Below are 13,416 nucleotides of genomic sequence, written 5' to 3'. Positions count from 1 at the left end.
TCCTTGTAGTTATTTTATTATTTAACAAAATATTGTTTTCCAAATATCCATTTTGTTCACTAGCTACTAGGATAAGTAGATGAATACATGTTAGTCCACTTGGTTCACCATATACATTCAAATTTACATAGATTTATTTAGACATTTTCTTTCCATAATATTGTGTTCCGGCCACCACCTGCTCGAATCATTATCAACTTACTGCATAATATGTGTAAAATACATTCAGTGGCTTAATATCTAGTGAAGTGATCATACAGTCATACATTTTGCAGTTTTTCCTTTGAGGTAATATTGGTCTGTAAAAAATATGATATGGCAGTTCACAGGAGGATTTTGTTTGATATAATAATTTGCATAGTTTCAGGAAAATATAGAATATCAAAATAGACATGGACCAAATTTCGGATGCATGCAACCTTTATCAAAAGCTGCAGTAGAAAAAAATACTGTAATTCACTTCGTCTTCTCGGTACCAAACTTTTACGGTCTGAGAAAATCTAACTTGTTCTCGGAACTGTTCACTGTGGTGACAGGTGGGCATTGAAAAATTCTCATGTATTATTTGTTATCAGTAATGATAAGTTCACGTTACAGTCATCACCGTGAAAACCGTGAACATAAAAGTACATTGAAAAAATCAGGAGTTACAGTAGTACATCTTGCTGATTCAGCATAAAATTGTGGTCTGTAAGGAGAGGTACTAGAAGTTTAAAATATCTACAAGTTAGATCTATTATATACTTCTTGATGTTATCTTGTGCAATATTACAAACTGACCCCAAAATACTAAAAACAAGTTTTGACTCACTGATTGCTGTGAAAATACCCTGCATGTTACAAAACACCTCTTTGATCATATACTTAATATGCAATGCATTCAGTACAGCTCTAACAATTATCGATATAAGTTACACAATTTTCTGATTACATAATCAAAAGTAATATATGCAGTCGAGTACAGTTTAAAATCAATTAAAAAATTGCACACATCCCTTATTAGTAACAGTGGTACCAAAAGTACAAATTTTAAAGCTTTTTAAAAAATTGAACAAGCCTTGTACAACTACAATCTACATTAGTCTGCACTAGCATATGAAGTAAGAATCTTATTTCTTTCCACATAAGGAACCAGCCTTCTGTAGACTCCGATAAGCCAGAAGATGGCGACTAGAACGATGCCTGCCGCGGCCCCGAAGGCGATCCGCGGGCCGTGGTACGTGTAGATCTGGCTAACAAAGACGGGCCCCAGGGTGCGGGCCAGACTGCCCGAGGCCGTCAGCCATCCCATCCAAGTGCCCTGAAATGTCACCCACAAAGAAATTAGTTGCTTCAGTTTGAATGCTTGGTTGTGTAAAGTTCAATCATCATCTCCTAAAAGTGGAGGTTTTGTCTTTGGTGTTTTTTGTGTTTCCACATGGTTTCTTGTCCCAGACTACATGTAGTTAACCATGGGCTATCTCATTTCAGTGTCTTCATGCTACATACAAATGTACATACTTCACTACTGATTCAGTGAGAAATTCAAAATAATGAATAACAAAAGAACTTTACAAAAATTAGTTTCTTGACAATCCTTCTAATAGTAATTGCAATTCTCTTAAGATATAAATAAGCTCTTTAACCTCCTCCCAGCTGACTAACCCCATAACCGAGGCAAATTTGTTGCCAAACGACTTTTTTTAGCAGGTTGAAGCTGTAACACAACATTGTCTTTACAGGAATAAACAATAAAATTGTAAAATACCTGTGGTTTGGGGCCCAGGATTTTAGAGTACATCGCATACGATAACACGTTGCTTGTGGGGTAGCTAAGTCCCAGGAGGAAGAACCCAGCAAACATCTGTCCCATGAAGAGTTTGGGTGTGTTGTCGCACCAGTTGTACTCCCAGGGACAGCCCCTAGGGGGCGTAGTTGCTGCAGGAGTGGTGAGGACTGTGACGTTGGGGGAGTGAGTGATGTTCTGTGGGTGTGGACTTGGAGTGGTGATGTTTACTGCGGGATGGAGACCTGACAACGAAAACACAACTGGGTTAACTATTATGCATACAATACCAATAATTAAAGATTCTCTCTGTAACCAAGGAGGTTATTGTCTATATAACCTCCTTGCTGTAATTCTCAGTGTGGAAAGCAAATGTAATGAAAACAAAGGATTCAAAAGTCTTTTTGTAACAGTGGATTCTGTTACAGACAATGTGAAATACGCAGGCAAAAACATTTTGCTATCAAGACATTGCCAAAAATAAATCCAAAGTTTTGCTTTTACTTCTGAGATAAAATATTGAACTATTTCCAGAAATCATGGCAATATCAATAAATATGAAGTTACCTCCTGCCACTAAACATTCTGCCCTCAAGACATTGTCAAAACTACATCCAAAATTTTGCTTTCACTTCTGAGATAGAATTTCCAGATCATGGCAAGAACATGAAGAATACTGTAAATGCAGAAATGTTCACAGTGGATTAATGTTTGCGGTTTTCGCGGTGACCACTTTACCGCGAACTTAAAACCACCGCGAACATTTTTCTATTATGGTATTAGACTGCAGTCTATGGTGTTACCGCGAATTTAAATCCACCGCGAAAAGTCCCTTTTCCCGCTACCGCGAAATTAAAGGCATTTACAGTACCTCCTGCGACCCTGGGAATTGGCTGGTCCCCATAAGGAATCAGCATGACGAAGGAACCAAGCATGATGAAAAAGGCAACAAGCATCATCCTCTTCTCATTGAACCTGAAAAAAACAAAGGTTTGGTTTTCATCATGAAAGAAAAAAGGTCTCAGAACTTTTTGTTCCTGCCTCTGGCTTGCAGATGTTTACTCGTCACAGTTGCGGGAAATTATGGCTAATGTCAGAGGTTAAATGTCAAATGCCATAGGTTAAATGTAAATGTCAAAGACACAAACAGCATCCATGTGGCTGCTTGAGTAATTGCTATTTGCCATATCTTATTACCTGGATGTCTCACCTTACCACTTTTAACAATTTCTGTTGTATTGAGGTCACCTGTCAGTGAGATAGTGCCAAATGGCAGCCGCCCCAGACCCTTGTGATATAACCCCGCTTATTGTAAGCTTCTCACAATTCAGCCCCTGGCTGATAGTAGTTGGCCCACCCAATAACAAGTAAATATAAATGACCAAACCTTAAGTTTGTACTTACCTTTTGGAGAGAATCCTGATGGCAATCATGACACAGACAGACTGGACAGCCAGACAGCCCAGTATGACACCGTTGTACAGCACAGCCTGGCTCTGGGTCCACGCATACATCACTATAGTCAGGGGGGTCGTGATTCTGAAACATGGTATCAGAGTATATAAGGATGACCATTGCAAGAGAATAACAAGCCTGGAGACAGCTCTACATCTTCATGCCTACCTTGTCACCCAACGACCCGGAGGTCAAGGGACTAAGTAGGTACTATAGGTACTAGGTATAAAAGCAATACTGAATGGAATTGCAGAGGACAACGCTTTGCCAAGGTGTAATACTTGCATTTACTGGCATTGAAATGATATCAGCATAAGGACAGTGAAAGCATGAATAAGGTCCAATGTTTAGCCAAAGTGAGTCTTAATTAATTTTACTAATTTGAAGGATGAGAAATTTGCCATGCTGTTCATCCATCTGTCCATCCAACTATCTATACATCTACCCCTCCAGCCATCCTTCGAAGAAAATCATATTCTTTACAATCATATTTCCTACTTCTGGCAGGCAAATCCTTCTCATAAGCTTATAAACTTTAGCTTGTCTTTGCTATGTTACAAATCTGTGTATAATTAGTTTCTTAGAAATAAGAAAATATGTAAAAAAAAATAGTTATCTTTTTAACAATAACAATATGTTCAGCACCATGTTAACTTCAGTTCTTTATTCACTTTTAAAACTTACGTTTCAAAAATGGCAAAGGAAAACAAGATGACAAAGAACAGGATGTTGGTTGCTATGACTGCAAAGTAGTCCACTGTCCCCTCTTCTTCCGACTTTTCTATCTCTGTTGGAAAGGAGAAACAAGGTGAATTCAACATCCTAGAAAGTGTTAAACATCCCTCCATTAACGTTGATGAAGGTGAGACATCCAGGTAATAAGATACAGCAAATAGCAATTACTAAAGCAACTGGAGATGATTTTGGAAACAGTCAGATGTTTCAGGTAGAATTCACTACCTTTTGTCAGTGACACTGAAGAGATCTCATTGGAATGTCTGACTGTTTCCAAAATCATATCCAGTTGCTTGAGTGCCTGATATTTGGCATCCCTCCATCAAATAGTGCTTATATTAGTACAAGCAGATTCAAATCCATGCCAAGATTTGTAATCTATGACAAATTGATATAAATTTAGAATTACAAATACAAGTCATGCAAAGTGTGTTAGCAATGTCATGACTAATCAGCTACTTAATGCACAGATTATACTTACCAACACAAAGTACAGGTTATGGCATACTGTTAGATGATTTTCATTACAAGCAGATTACAAAAATGCCTCCAGCTATGAGGCATTGCCAAATTATATCCGATTTGATGCCACCAAAAAAGACCTAATACCAGTCTTACCCTGACTGTTGACCACCAGCCCAGCCGTGTCAGCCACCTTACATTCCTTAAATACAAAGATGAGTAGCAGGATGTTGATGATGCCCAGGATAGCTGACAGGAAGCCGGGTCCTGTGTACATGTTGATGGACAGCTGGATGGCCTTCCACTCAATTCCGTTCTCACCCAGCGGTACGAAGGCCGTCTGTAACACTTTGTGTGGGGTGGGGGTGTAGTGTAGTTAGTCAGTGAGATAGTGATTAGTTGGTTTCAACAGGTTATGCGTGCACGTGTTTAAGGAGAGTCACATTTTGGCCATACTTTTCAATAACAGTATGGTTTTCTACGCAATGTGCAATTTTGTAAAATCGAATTCTGTTTTGGACTCAATTACACTTTTGGCCCTTTCAATGGTTGAGTTACACCCTTCCTTGTGTACATGTATATATGAGCCTCAAATTGAAAAATATTGCCACAGAAACAGCAATCTGCTGAAAGTATACGGCACTCTATCCATGGAAGAGACACATAAAAAAAAATCTCTATTCTAATGTATATAAAAAACTTAAGAAAAAACTTAGTAAACGAAAATCACACACAAAATTCTGACAAACTTTCATGTCTATGTAACCACCTAATAATACAATTTATGGCAGGTATGATGCATGGAAACATCTACCAGTACACACTGTATGGAAGGTCTTAAGACGGAAATAATCACACATTTGTGAGAAAAATGTTTTGCTGTATTACCTGGCCCCAAAATGAAGCCGATGGCCTGGAAGGCGCTCATGGTGGCCATGGTGGACGTGCGCTCGCTCAGGGTGGTGGCTGCCGCCGCGTAGGAACGCACTACTGCGACATTTCCTGCAGTGCATGATATAGTTCTATGCTTAGTAAGTGCTCAAAATACCCACTTGCACACTTGCAAATGCAACCACATTAATTTCAAACCCAGGTACCACAGTGCGCTTTTCTCCCCACCTATGTGCATAACCTTTTTGTATTTATTTCTTGATAAGGTAGAAACTAGAAGAACAGATCATCGATAAGTAGTTATTTTGAAGAAAGTAATAACTTGTAGGTGGGGCAACCTGAAATATTTGATGGCACAAAATGGCTTCTGACTCAGGTTGCCACCTGAGAACCTGGCTGAAAAAAAGTACATGTATTTCGAGCACTGGCTTAGGGAAGAAAACAATCACTGAAGATTACGGAACTGTTTGCAGTAGCACCAAATTGTACACTGCAAAACCCCCCTCATAGTGCAAAATCTCGCAAAAACAAAATGATTTGCAGTAACCAACAAGTGCATATCTGCTCCAACCAACCTGCCCCGAAGCCGACCAGTGCCCTGGCCACCAGCATGTAGACGCCCCTGGGCTGGGGGAAGGCGTGGGTGTAGCTGTACATGGTGTTGGCCGCCACATTGATGACGATGGACACCAGGAGGGGCTCCTTGGTCCGGTCGCGCAGGTTGGCCCAGCCGCCGAACACGGGCGAGGCCACCAGCTGGCCCAGACTGTAGGCAGCCACCACCCAGCCAAGGAACGACTCGTCTGCACTGTGGTCTACCTGGGAGGCATACGGAGAAAAAAAATTTAAGTCCTTCCCACAACAAATGGTGCTGCGGCACTCATGTATCTGTAGGTAGCCACAACCCAGCTGAGGAATGACTTGTCTGCACTGTGGTCCACCTGTGGGATAGGGAATGTGGATACTTTCCTGCCTCTTCTACTGCATAATCCCCCCCAGTTTGTCTCATGATCATGATGTTTCTGACTTAAAGACTTAACAAAGACTTAACAGAGCAGTCAAAGACTTAGTCAAAGACTTAACAGAGCAGTCACATTGATCATTATATGATTATGATGTCACAGAATGTTCATTCATTTCAAGCTGTCTGTGATATATGACAACACTCAGTACATGCTTCTGGGCAAGGATGTTCAAACCTACCTTTCTCAGGAAAGGCCACACTGAAGACACAACAATCGAAAATCCTGCAGGAAAACAAAGTGGCATTAGTAAGCAAAAAGATTGAGGCAGCTACAGTACCCTGTCTAGAATGGACTGATAGTACTAGTGACTCTGACATTTGGTCTAAATGTGCCATATTAAAAGTATCAGTTTAAAAATCTTAAGTAGACTCTAATGATGTCCCTTGATTTATTCATTTAATCAATTCTTTAAATTCCCTTTACATCTACATCTCTCAGTTCTTTCTATTTTTATACAAAACAAACTAAAACACTTTTTTTTAAATCTAGAAGAGAAATACAAAACTGTACCAATACGGTAGCAGCCCATTGTTGAATTGGTGCAGCTGCAGCATTACTTCTGATCAGTGTTGACTCAAAATAGACTTGAATAAGAGTAATGTGTTAGCAAGTTTTTCTACAAGTTAGAGTAAAGTTGTCCTTACCCATGCTGCTGAGGAACATGGTGAGGTACATGATCCGTATGGACCACCAGCGCCTGCGGTTATCCTTGTCATCCTCCCACCACTGGATACTGTTGGAACTGGAGAGAAGGAGAGAATTTTTACAATCTGTATCATTTTCCGTATCTGTATCAGTCTATAGTATAAAGCTGGTATAACCACCCTTTGGCATAACATACCAGCTTCGCAGGCGCTGTCGCACATGTCACACAATCCGTTTAGTCTCAGAGCCAATAGTAACTATTTAATACAACTTGTATTACAAGCAAATGTACACCAAATATCAGATCTGGTGAAGATCAGGGAGGAGTTCTCCCAACAGCTGATTTTTTGTTGTGTGAATCAATAAACAAACAGACAAAACAAACAATAGCATAGCACAAAGCATAAAATTATGTCAAGCATCACTGAAGCTACCAAACAACCATTAGGATCCAAGACCACTCAAAAAGCATGACCAAAGTATGCGTAGAACTAGAGATATCAAAACAGGAAATTCTGCAGCAATAACATAACAAGCCCATAGGGGGCCCAAAATCCAACCGTTTTCAGGTCTTATCAAGACATACCCACATACTGAATATCATTACAAATTCCATTCAGGCATTCTTGATATATGCTGGTCTTCTACACACAAACATACAAACGCTAACGTTAATTTTAACGTTACCCAAAGTCTTGGCAAAGCCGAAGGTAATAATTATCTTAATAACGTAATAACACTCTGGAGTAAAGAAGATTATGATTTCCATACTTCTGATGTGTTTTACCATTTACAAACTTTATAATTTAACTGAATTTTCGAGGTTGAAGGTTTGACATTTTTAGGTCATATGCTGAAAACTCACAGCAGTTAAGGTGATTAATGTACAAATTATGTAAACTGGACTTTGATCTTCCAAACCGGTAGAATGAAATAACAGCTAAAAACACCTGACTTATGTGAAGAGAAGAAAACTTGAATACGTAAGACATGACGTTAATTACAGTGGGTCCGCATAACGAGCAACAAGACAAGTAGAACTTTTGATATTGTCAGCTCAAGAAAAAAGTGAGCTGAGTGATCTTCAGGAGTTTTACCAACAAATGGTCTGACTGTCAGATACGACTATAACAAAGTTACAGTGCTGAGATCTGACTGACCATTTGATAAAATCACTGACGACTGGTATCATCTGTATTCTTTTCCTGTACCTTTAAAGTGAAACGTTCAAGGGTCCTCAAAAATACAACCGTTTGTCCCCTTAAGAAGCTGCATTTCTGACCATTACGTAACGTTATCACGTTGGCCGTTCGGCCAAGTAGGAACTGAGAGAAAGAGGCACCACGCATAGCTCCTGTTCATGTTGTGCCTCGTCCCCTCGACCTTGTTATCCTTACCTTTCAATCGGTGGGACGCTCTGCAACAGCTTCGAGCGCTCGTCAGGATCGCCTCGATTCTTACTTCTTCTAGGTGCCATATTTTGTGCGTTACCCTACTTCGTCTGCTAGTCGACCTTTGACCCACTATTAGAGCCGCCTAGCGATTTTTGGATGAAGTGTATTTTCATTTCGGAGGACATATATCCAAATTTTGCGGTGTATCCTTCGCGTCTCCTTTAATTTACGATTCAAGCAAATCAAGCCAAATGTATAGCGATACTGAAAAGAAGATTTTTAGGTTGCGCGTTTTCTGAGCAGAGGGGTTTTTTGAACGGTCAAAGGTCAAGAACCTAGCATGTAGGACTGATTAGCGAAATAGTGTCTAAACTTTCAAAACAAAGGAGGTTATAGACAATTCTCTGTGACTAACCTCCTTGATTAAACAAGTGTCTAACGTTATATGATGACAGAAAAGATATAATCGCCATGGCTTTTGCATAAACAAAATCGTTTTGTGAAATATTTCAGTAATTTAAAAAGATTTGGATCAGTGGTTAGTTGTTAGCAGGTGGCATTGGAAGTTCGAATCCCGAAAGAGCAATAAAAACTTTGATGTTACTTTCTCATTTAAAGAGTTTAAATCAGTATGCTCCAGACAGAATGATTACTGGGTGTCCATTTCCATATCTCAGGTGCTATTAAAAATCAATTGTGTGAAATACAATTTCTAACAGCAGCTTTTACTTAAAAACGTGTCTACATATATTGGACTAGTGTCTGTCTGGTGGCTTGCCTGCCACAATGAAGGCAAATACTAGTAGATGTTAAAACCCCCTTGATGGGGTGGCTTACCTAAAATCATTTGAAGACTGGACCTGTTTGACGGTTTTGGAACCTGTGGTCGATGCCTTCCGTCCAGTTTGTGGCTTCAAATGTATAAGCGGCACCTCGCCAGCGTTGCCACTTTCTTCTGCTAGTAGTAGTAGTTGTACTTCGTCTTCGATACAAGAGGAGCTTGGTTGGCGTGTCTTCAAAGCCTCTGATGAGTCTAAATCGTTTTCTTTCTGCATCTTCACGGTCATCTGGGCAGTTTCCTTAATACAGCCAAAGCAAACTTTGTCCGAAAATCTTTTTTTAAAGTCCAGCTAATTTTAAATGAGTAAAATATCTGCTGTTATCGCCTGCCTCGCCAATAAGCCTTTTCACAGTTGTCAGGACGCATGTGCGGCGACAGGAATTCTAGGTAATATGTCAAAGGGTAAGTCCCACAAAACGTAAACAGTCCTTGTCTTGACCATTGTTTCGATTTGCATAACAATGTCCAGACGGGTTTTGATTAATTTTTGTGGGCCTTATCCTTTGACATATTACCTAAAATTCCCGCACATGCGTTCTGACTACTGTGAAAGGCTTATTCACGATTTGAACTGCCCATGCGCAGTGTGATGCACTATGGGCAATGCATCAAATTAAATGTACGGACCAAGTGATATGGTGTCAATCATGGATTAGACAAGAACTGTTTACAAGTAAGGCGGCATCACCTTTCACCTTGTGCGGTAAATCGGCTTGCACAGGCTTTTTGATGATGTCATAATGATCATAATTTGAACCTCCCTTCATTGAGGAAGGCAGAAATTTAACGTTGAATATGTGTAAAGTAGATATTTATGAATAGTCAAATTCTACAACACAGTTGGCGACCATATCAAATCCCAATTTTAATTAAGCACCGAGAATAACATCATTACATGTTGTAGCTGCACGATCATGATTGCACAGCAAAAAGAAAATGAAACCTTCAGTTTTTCATGCTTGCATATAATTTTATAGTACTTCAGTTAGTCCCAACTACCTATAAATGTTGAAGCAATCTATATTTAATTTGATCAAAATGGCCACTGACATCATATCAAAATGCAAAGTACATTCGTACCTGTCTCATGGTACATATAGATTTGGTACATAATTCACATTTTTGTTTTCGGATACAAAAATCTAACTTTATAGAATTTTCTAAATACTTCAGAACTTTTCTTGTGTTGCAATACATTAACCAATATGGCAGTTGTGGGGCAAAGGATATTAGGTAAAATAGCTGTCCGAAAACAGAACTATGATGGCTTCATATTTGCACTGTCATTTAGGACAGTTATGTTTCGAGCCATATCATTATCATTATCATTGACTTATAGATACATGTACATGGGGAAACAGATGGACTGAACACTTTACCCATGCCACTATGAAAAAATGCAATATTGTGTATTTGATAATGTTAATATCAATTTTACTGTTTTGTGCTTAAGTGTACCCTTTTCCCTGCACTCTTTTTTGGAGTTAGAACATTGCTTTATGAATTAGAAAATGTGCAATCAACATGTGCAACCCAGTCAGTAAACAACTACTGTATCACAATTGCTTATAATGAAATTTTTGTGCAAAATATCACTAATGTCACGTAGTAAAAATCACACTGATCAGCTCTGAGGTACCAGTAATCTAGATTTCATGAAAAGCAGTTGGAAGCCTCCATTTCTGTTGGTTATACAGCCATAACGTCATATACATGTATAACCATGGGTTGATGAAGAAAAAAGCCGTGCATTAACGTTTGGCCAATAATGCACACTTGTAAGTAGGAATGATGATATCTAAACTTTTTGAACAATATTGATGTCAGTTTGAGTTTGCTACATAATAAAAATCTAAATGACTTACTTTTCCCTCATTGTTATGCAACAGTGACAAAATGCCTAGACAGTGTATAACCACCTAATAAAACAACATCATTCACTTTGCTCACTCGGTGGCTTATTCAGTGATTATTAGGAACTGGCCATGTGTTATGTCACCATAAACTCCTTGGGTGGGTCATTAACCCTTGATTATACATTTGTAACATATTAGATAATGTCTAGAAATCTGCTCCTTGTACAAGGTACACCAGAGTTCTCCCCACGTCTATAGACTTCCCGTTTTCAGACACGGAGACATTTTGGGTTTCCAGGTTGACAGTGAAGACAGAGGACTCTGGGATGGCAGTCTTCCCCTTCTCTGGTTGGTTGAAAACGGGGATGGATCTGGGCCCCACATTGGGGTCATCGTAGCGCATCAGCTTGATTTGAGTGGTATCTGTCATAAAAGAGTACACAATCATGTAAATATGTCAAGTCATGACTGCTAAAATAAACATGAATGTTGTAACGATTCGATTGTCTTTCCTTCGTCTCAAAAATTAAAATGTACTTTGATGACATTGCTCAAACCCCAGCGACAAGTTGTCAACAAGTTGGTTTGCTTGCTGTTATCCTGTATGACATGTCTCCAGCTTTGATTTTTTCACCCCACTTATTTCCGAAAATAGTTTCATCAGGTTGGTAGAGTATAGGATGAAGGAGAACTCTTATTACCCAACCAGTAAGTACTTACGTTGCTTACGCCACCTACATCGGCTACATATAGCGATGAGAAGCAGAACTCAAGTTAAAAGCTCTGACGAAGGTGTCTGAGAGATGTCAAAACGTAAGCAATGTAAGAACTTACTGGTTGGGTAATAAGAATTCTCCTTCATCCTATCCCACTTACTGTTTGGAAGTCCATGTTGTTAACTTTTGTTGTTAAGATTCTGTAATTTTTAGGTTCTAAAATACATATTCACCATTTTTCTGTCATTTTCATTCCTATCTTATGTCATTCTATGGCCATTCTATGTCATTTTTAGGTAAAATATGGACAACATTACATTTTTTCGGTCCAAACAAATATCCAGGTCCTGGAGACAAGCCCATTTCTAATTGGGGTATTACAAAATCAAAAAAAGAAATAGGGACAAGAGTTTTTTTCACTGCTGTTTTCATCTACCTTCCTCCTGAGAAGGGCAGCTGGGGCCTGGAGACAGGCCTGACAAAGCCTCACCTTTGATTGATCTGTCCATGCGCACGATCCGCCCCAGCACCTTGTCCGTGGTGTCGCCCTGACGGACGGGCAGATTTAAGCTGAAATGGCCGCTGCACGGCTGGGGGTTCACAAACCTCACCTCCACCCCAGGCTGAAGCAGGACATACACACATGGCAAGGATGATTTCCATACGACATGTAGAAATGTCATGTCATGTATTGTTTAAGAGGCAAACCAGATGCAATTATTACATTGTATGGTTGTGTAGTAGGGTAGAGTTGAGTTAATACTAGTAATTTTACTACTGTATATGTTTCTACAGCAAACTTGGTCAAAAACAGAGGAAGTTAGTGTTGTTTACATAATGTGAACGGGGACGTCGAATACCTGAATTTTCTGTACTGGTACTCACCCCCATTGTGTAGTATTCTTACGAAAACAGAAATTATCAATAATATGAATAGTGACAGATTAGCCCAGAGGCTCAGTTGGCATCACTCCACAGTCATGGTGGGTATATGGTGTGAAATCCAAGGGCACCATGTCAGGGCATGGCGAGTGTTGAAACCAGGACCAACTAACCATTACAACAGACAAAAGCCACAATTGTCTAATCGTGTACTCTGTATGTAATCATAAAACAACATAAAACAACGCTGCTACTATATATGAAAGACTCCTAACAGTAGTGAAGAGAAGAAAATCAAAGTGGTGAGGATATACAATGAGGTCAAATGGACTGTCCACAGTTGTCCTTCAAGTAACTGTGAATGGAACCAGGTAAAGGGGTAGGCAGAAAAAAAAGGACTGACAACATCAAGGAATGGACAAGAAAGAGCTTTGCAGCATCCTTCTTACTGACGCAGGACCGATTAGGATGGAGGGACCTGATAACCAGTGCTACCATGCAGTGCTCCCACAACCCAGGAATACTGGCATGGGTCAAGGACCAAGGTATAAGGTACAAGGTATGTAATCATAGTAAGACTTCTTGTAACTGACCTCCACCCAGAGGTTGCTGAGAGGTTTCCCAGGACAGCACTCCTCCTTCACCTTCTCCTCTGCCTCTGTGGAGAACTTCACCTGGATGTAGTCCAGCTGGGGGCACAAGGGGGCAGGACAAACATTCATTAGTACATCAGGGCTCAAAATACTTTT

At 39.7% G+C, this 13,416-nt stretch overlaps 2 protein-coding genes across 3 annotated transcripts in view; both read right to left on the bottom strand.

Moving 5' to 3' along the window:
- On the bottom strand, positions 1–9,578 carry LOC118419589 (major facilitator superfamily domain-containing protein 8-like). 2 transcript variants are annotated; one of them, XM_035826038.1, is made up of 11 exons: positions 9,210–9,578; positions 6,978–7,075; positions 6,512–6,555; positions 5,884–6,127; positions 5,306–5,419; positions 4,574–4,765; positions 3,905–4,007; positions 3,170–3,304; positions 2,637–2,740; positions 1,748–2,010; positions 1–1,300 (listed from the first exon to the last, which is right to left on the bottom strand). In XM_035826038.1, exons 1-11 carry the CDS (start codon positions 9,437–9,439, stop codon positions 1,079–1,081), a joined length of 1,749 nt encoding a protein of 582 aa, XP_035681931.1. In that variant the 5' UTR covers positions 9,440–9,578; the 3' UTR covers positions 1–1,078. The 2 variants fall into 2 exon arrangements, with proteins under 2 accessions (XP_035681931.1, XP_035681932.1); XM_035826039.1 differs by lacking the exon at positions 9,210–9,578 and adding an exon at positions 8,376–8,502.
- A 1,040-nt stretch (positions 9,579–10,618) lies between these two features.
- Positions 10,619–13,416, bottom strand: part of LOC118419192 (leucine--tRNA ligase, cytoplasmic-like) — a 28,817-nt gene continuing 26,019 nt past the window's right edge. Inside the window, exons 29-31 of the mRNA XM_035825532.1 lie at positions 13,261–13,356; positions 12,276–12,408; positions 10,619–11,492 (exon numbers count right to left, since the gene is read on the bottom strand). Coding sequence (XP_035681425.1) covers positions 11,275–11,492; positions 12,276–12,408; positions 13,261–13,356 — 447 coding nt within the window. The 3' untranslated portion in view covers positions 10,619–11,274. The remainder of the gene's footprint in view (positions 11,493–12,275; positions 12,409–13,260; positions 13,357–13,416) is intronic.

Source organism: Branchiostoma floridae, chromosome 7 (genome assembly GCF_000003815.2).
Source record: "Branchiostoma floridae strain S238N-H82 chromosome 7, Bfl_VNyyK, whole genome shotgun sequence".
NCBI lineage: Eukaryota > Metazoa > Chordata > Leptocardii > Amphioxiformes > Branchiostomatidae > Branchiostoma > Branchiostoma floridae.
This window is presented reverse-complemented; position numbering and strand designations above follow the sequence as displayed.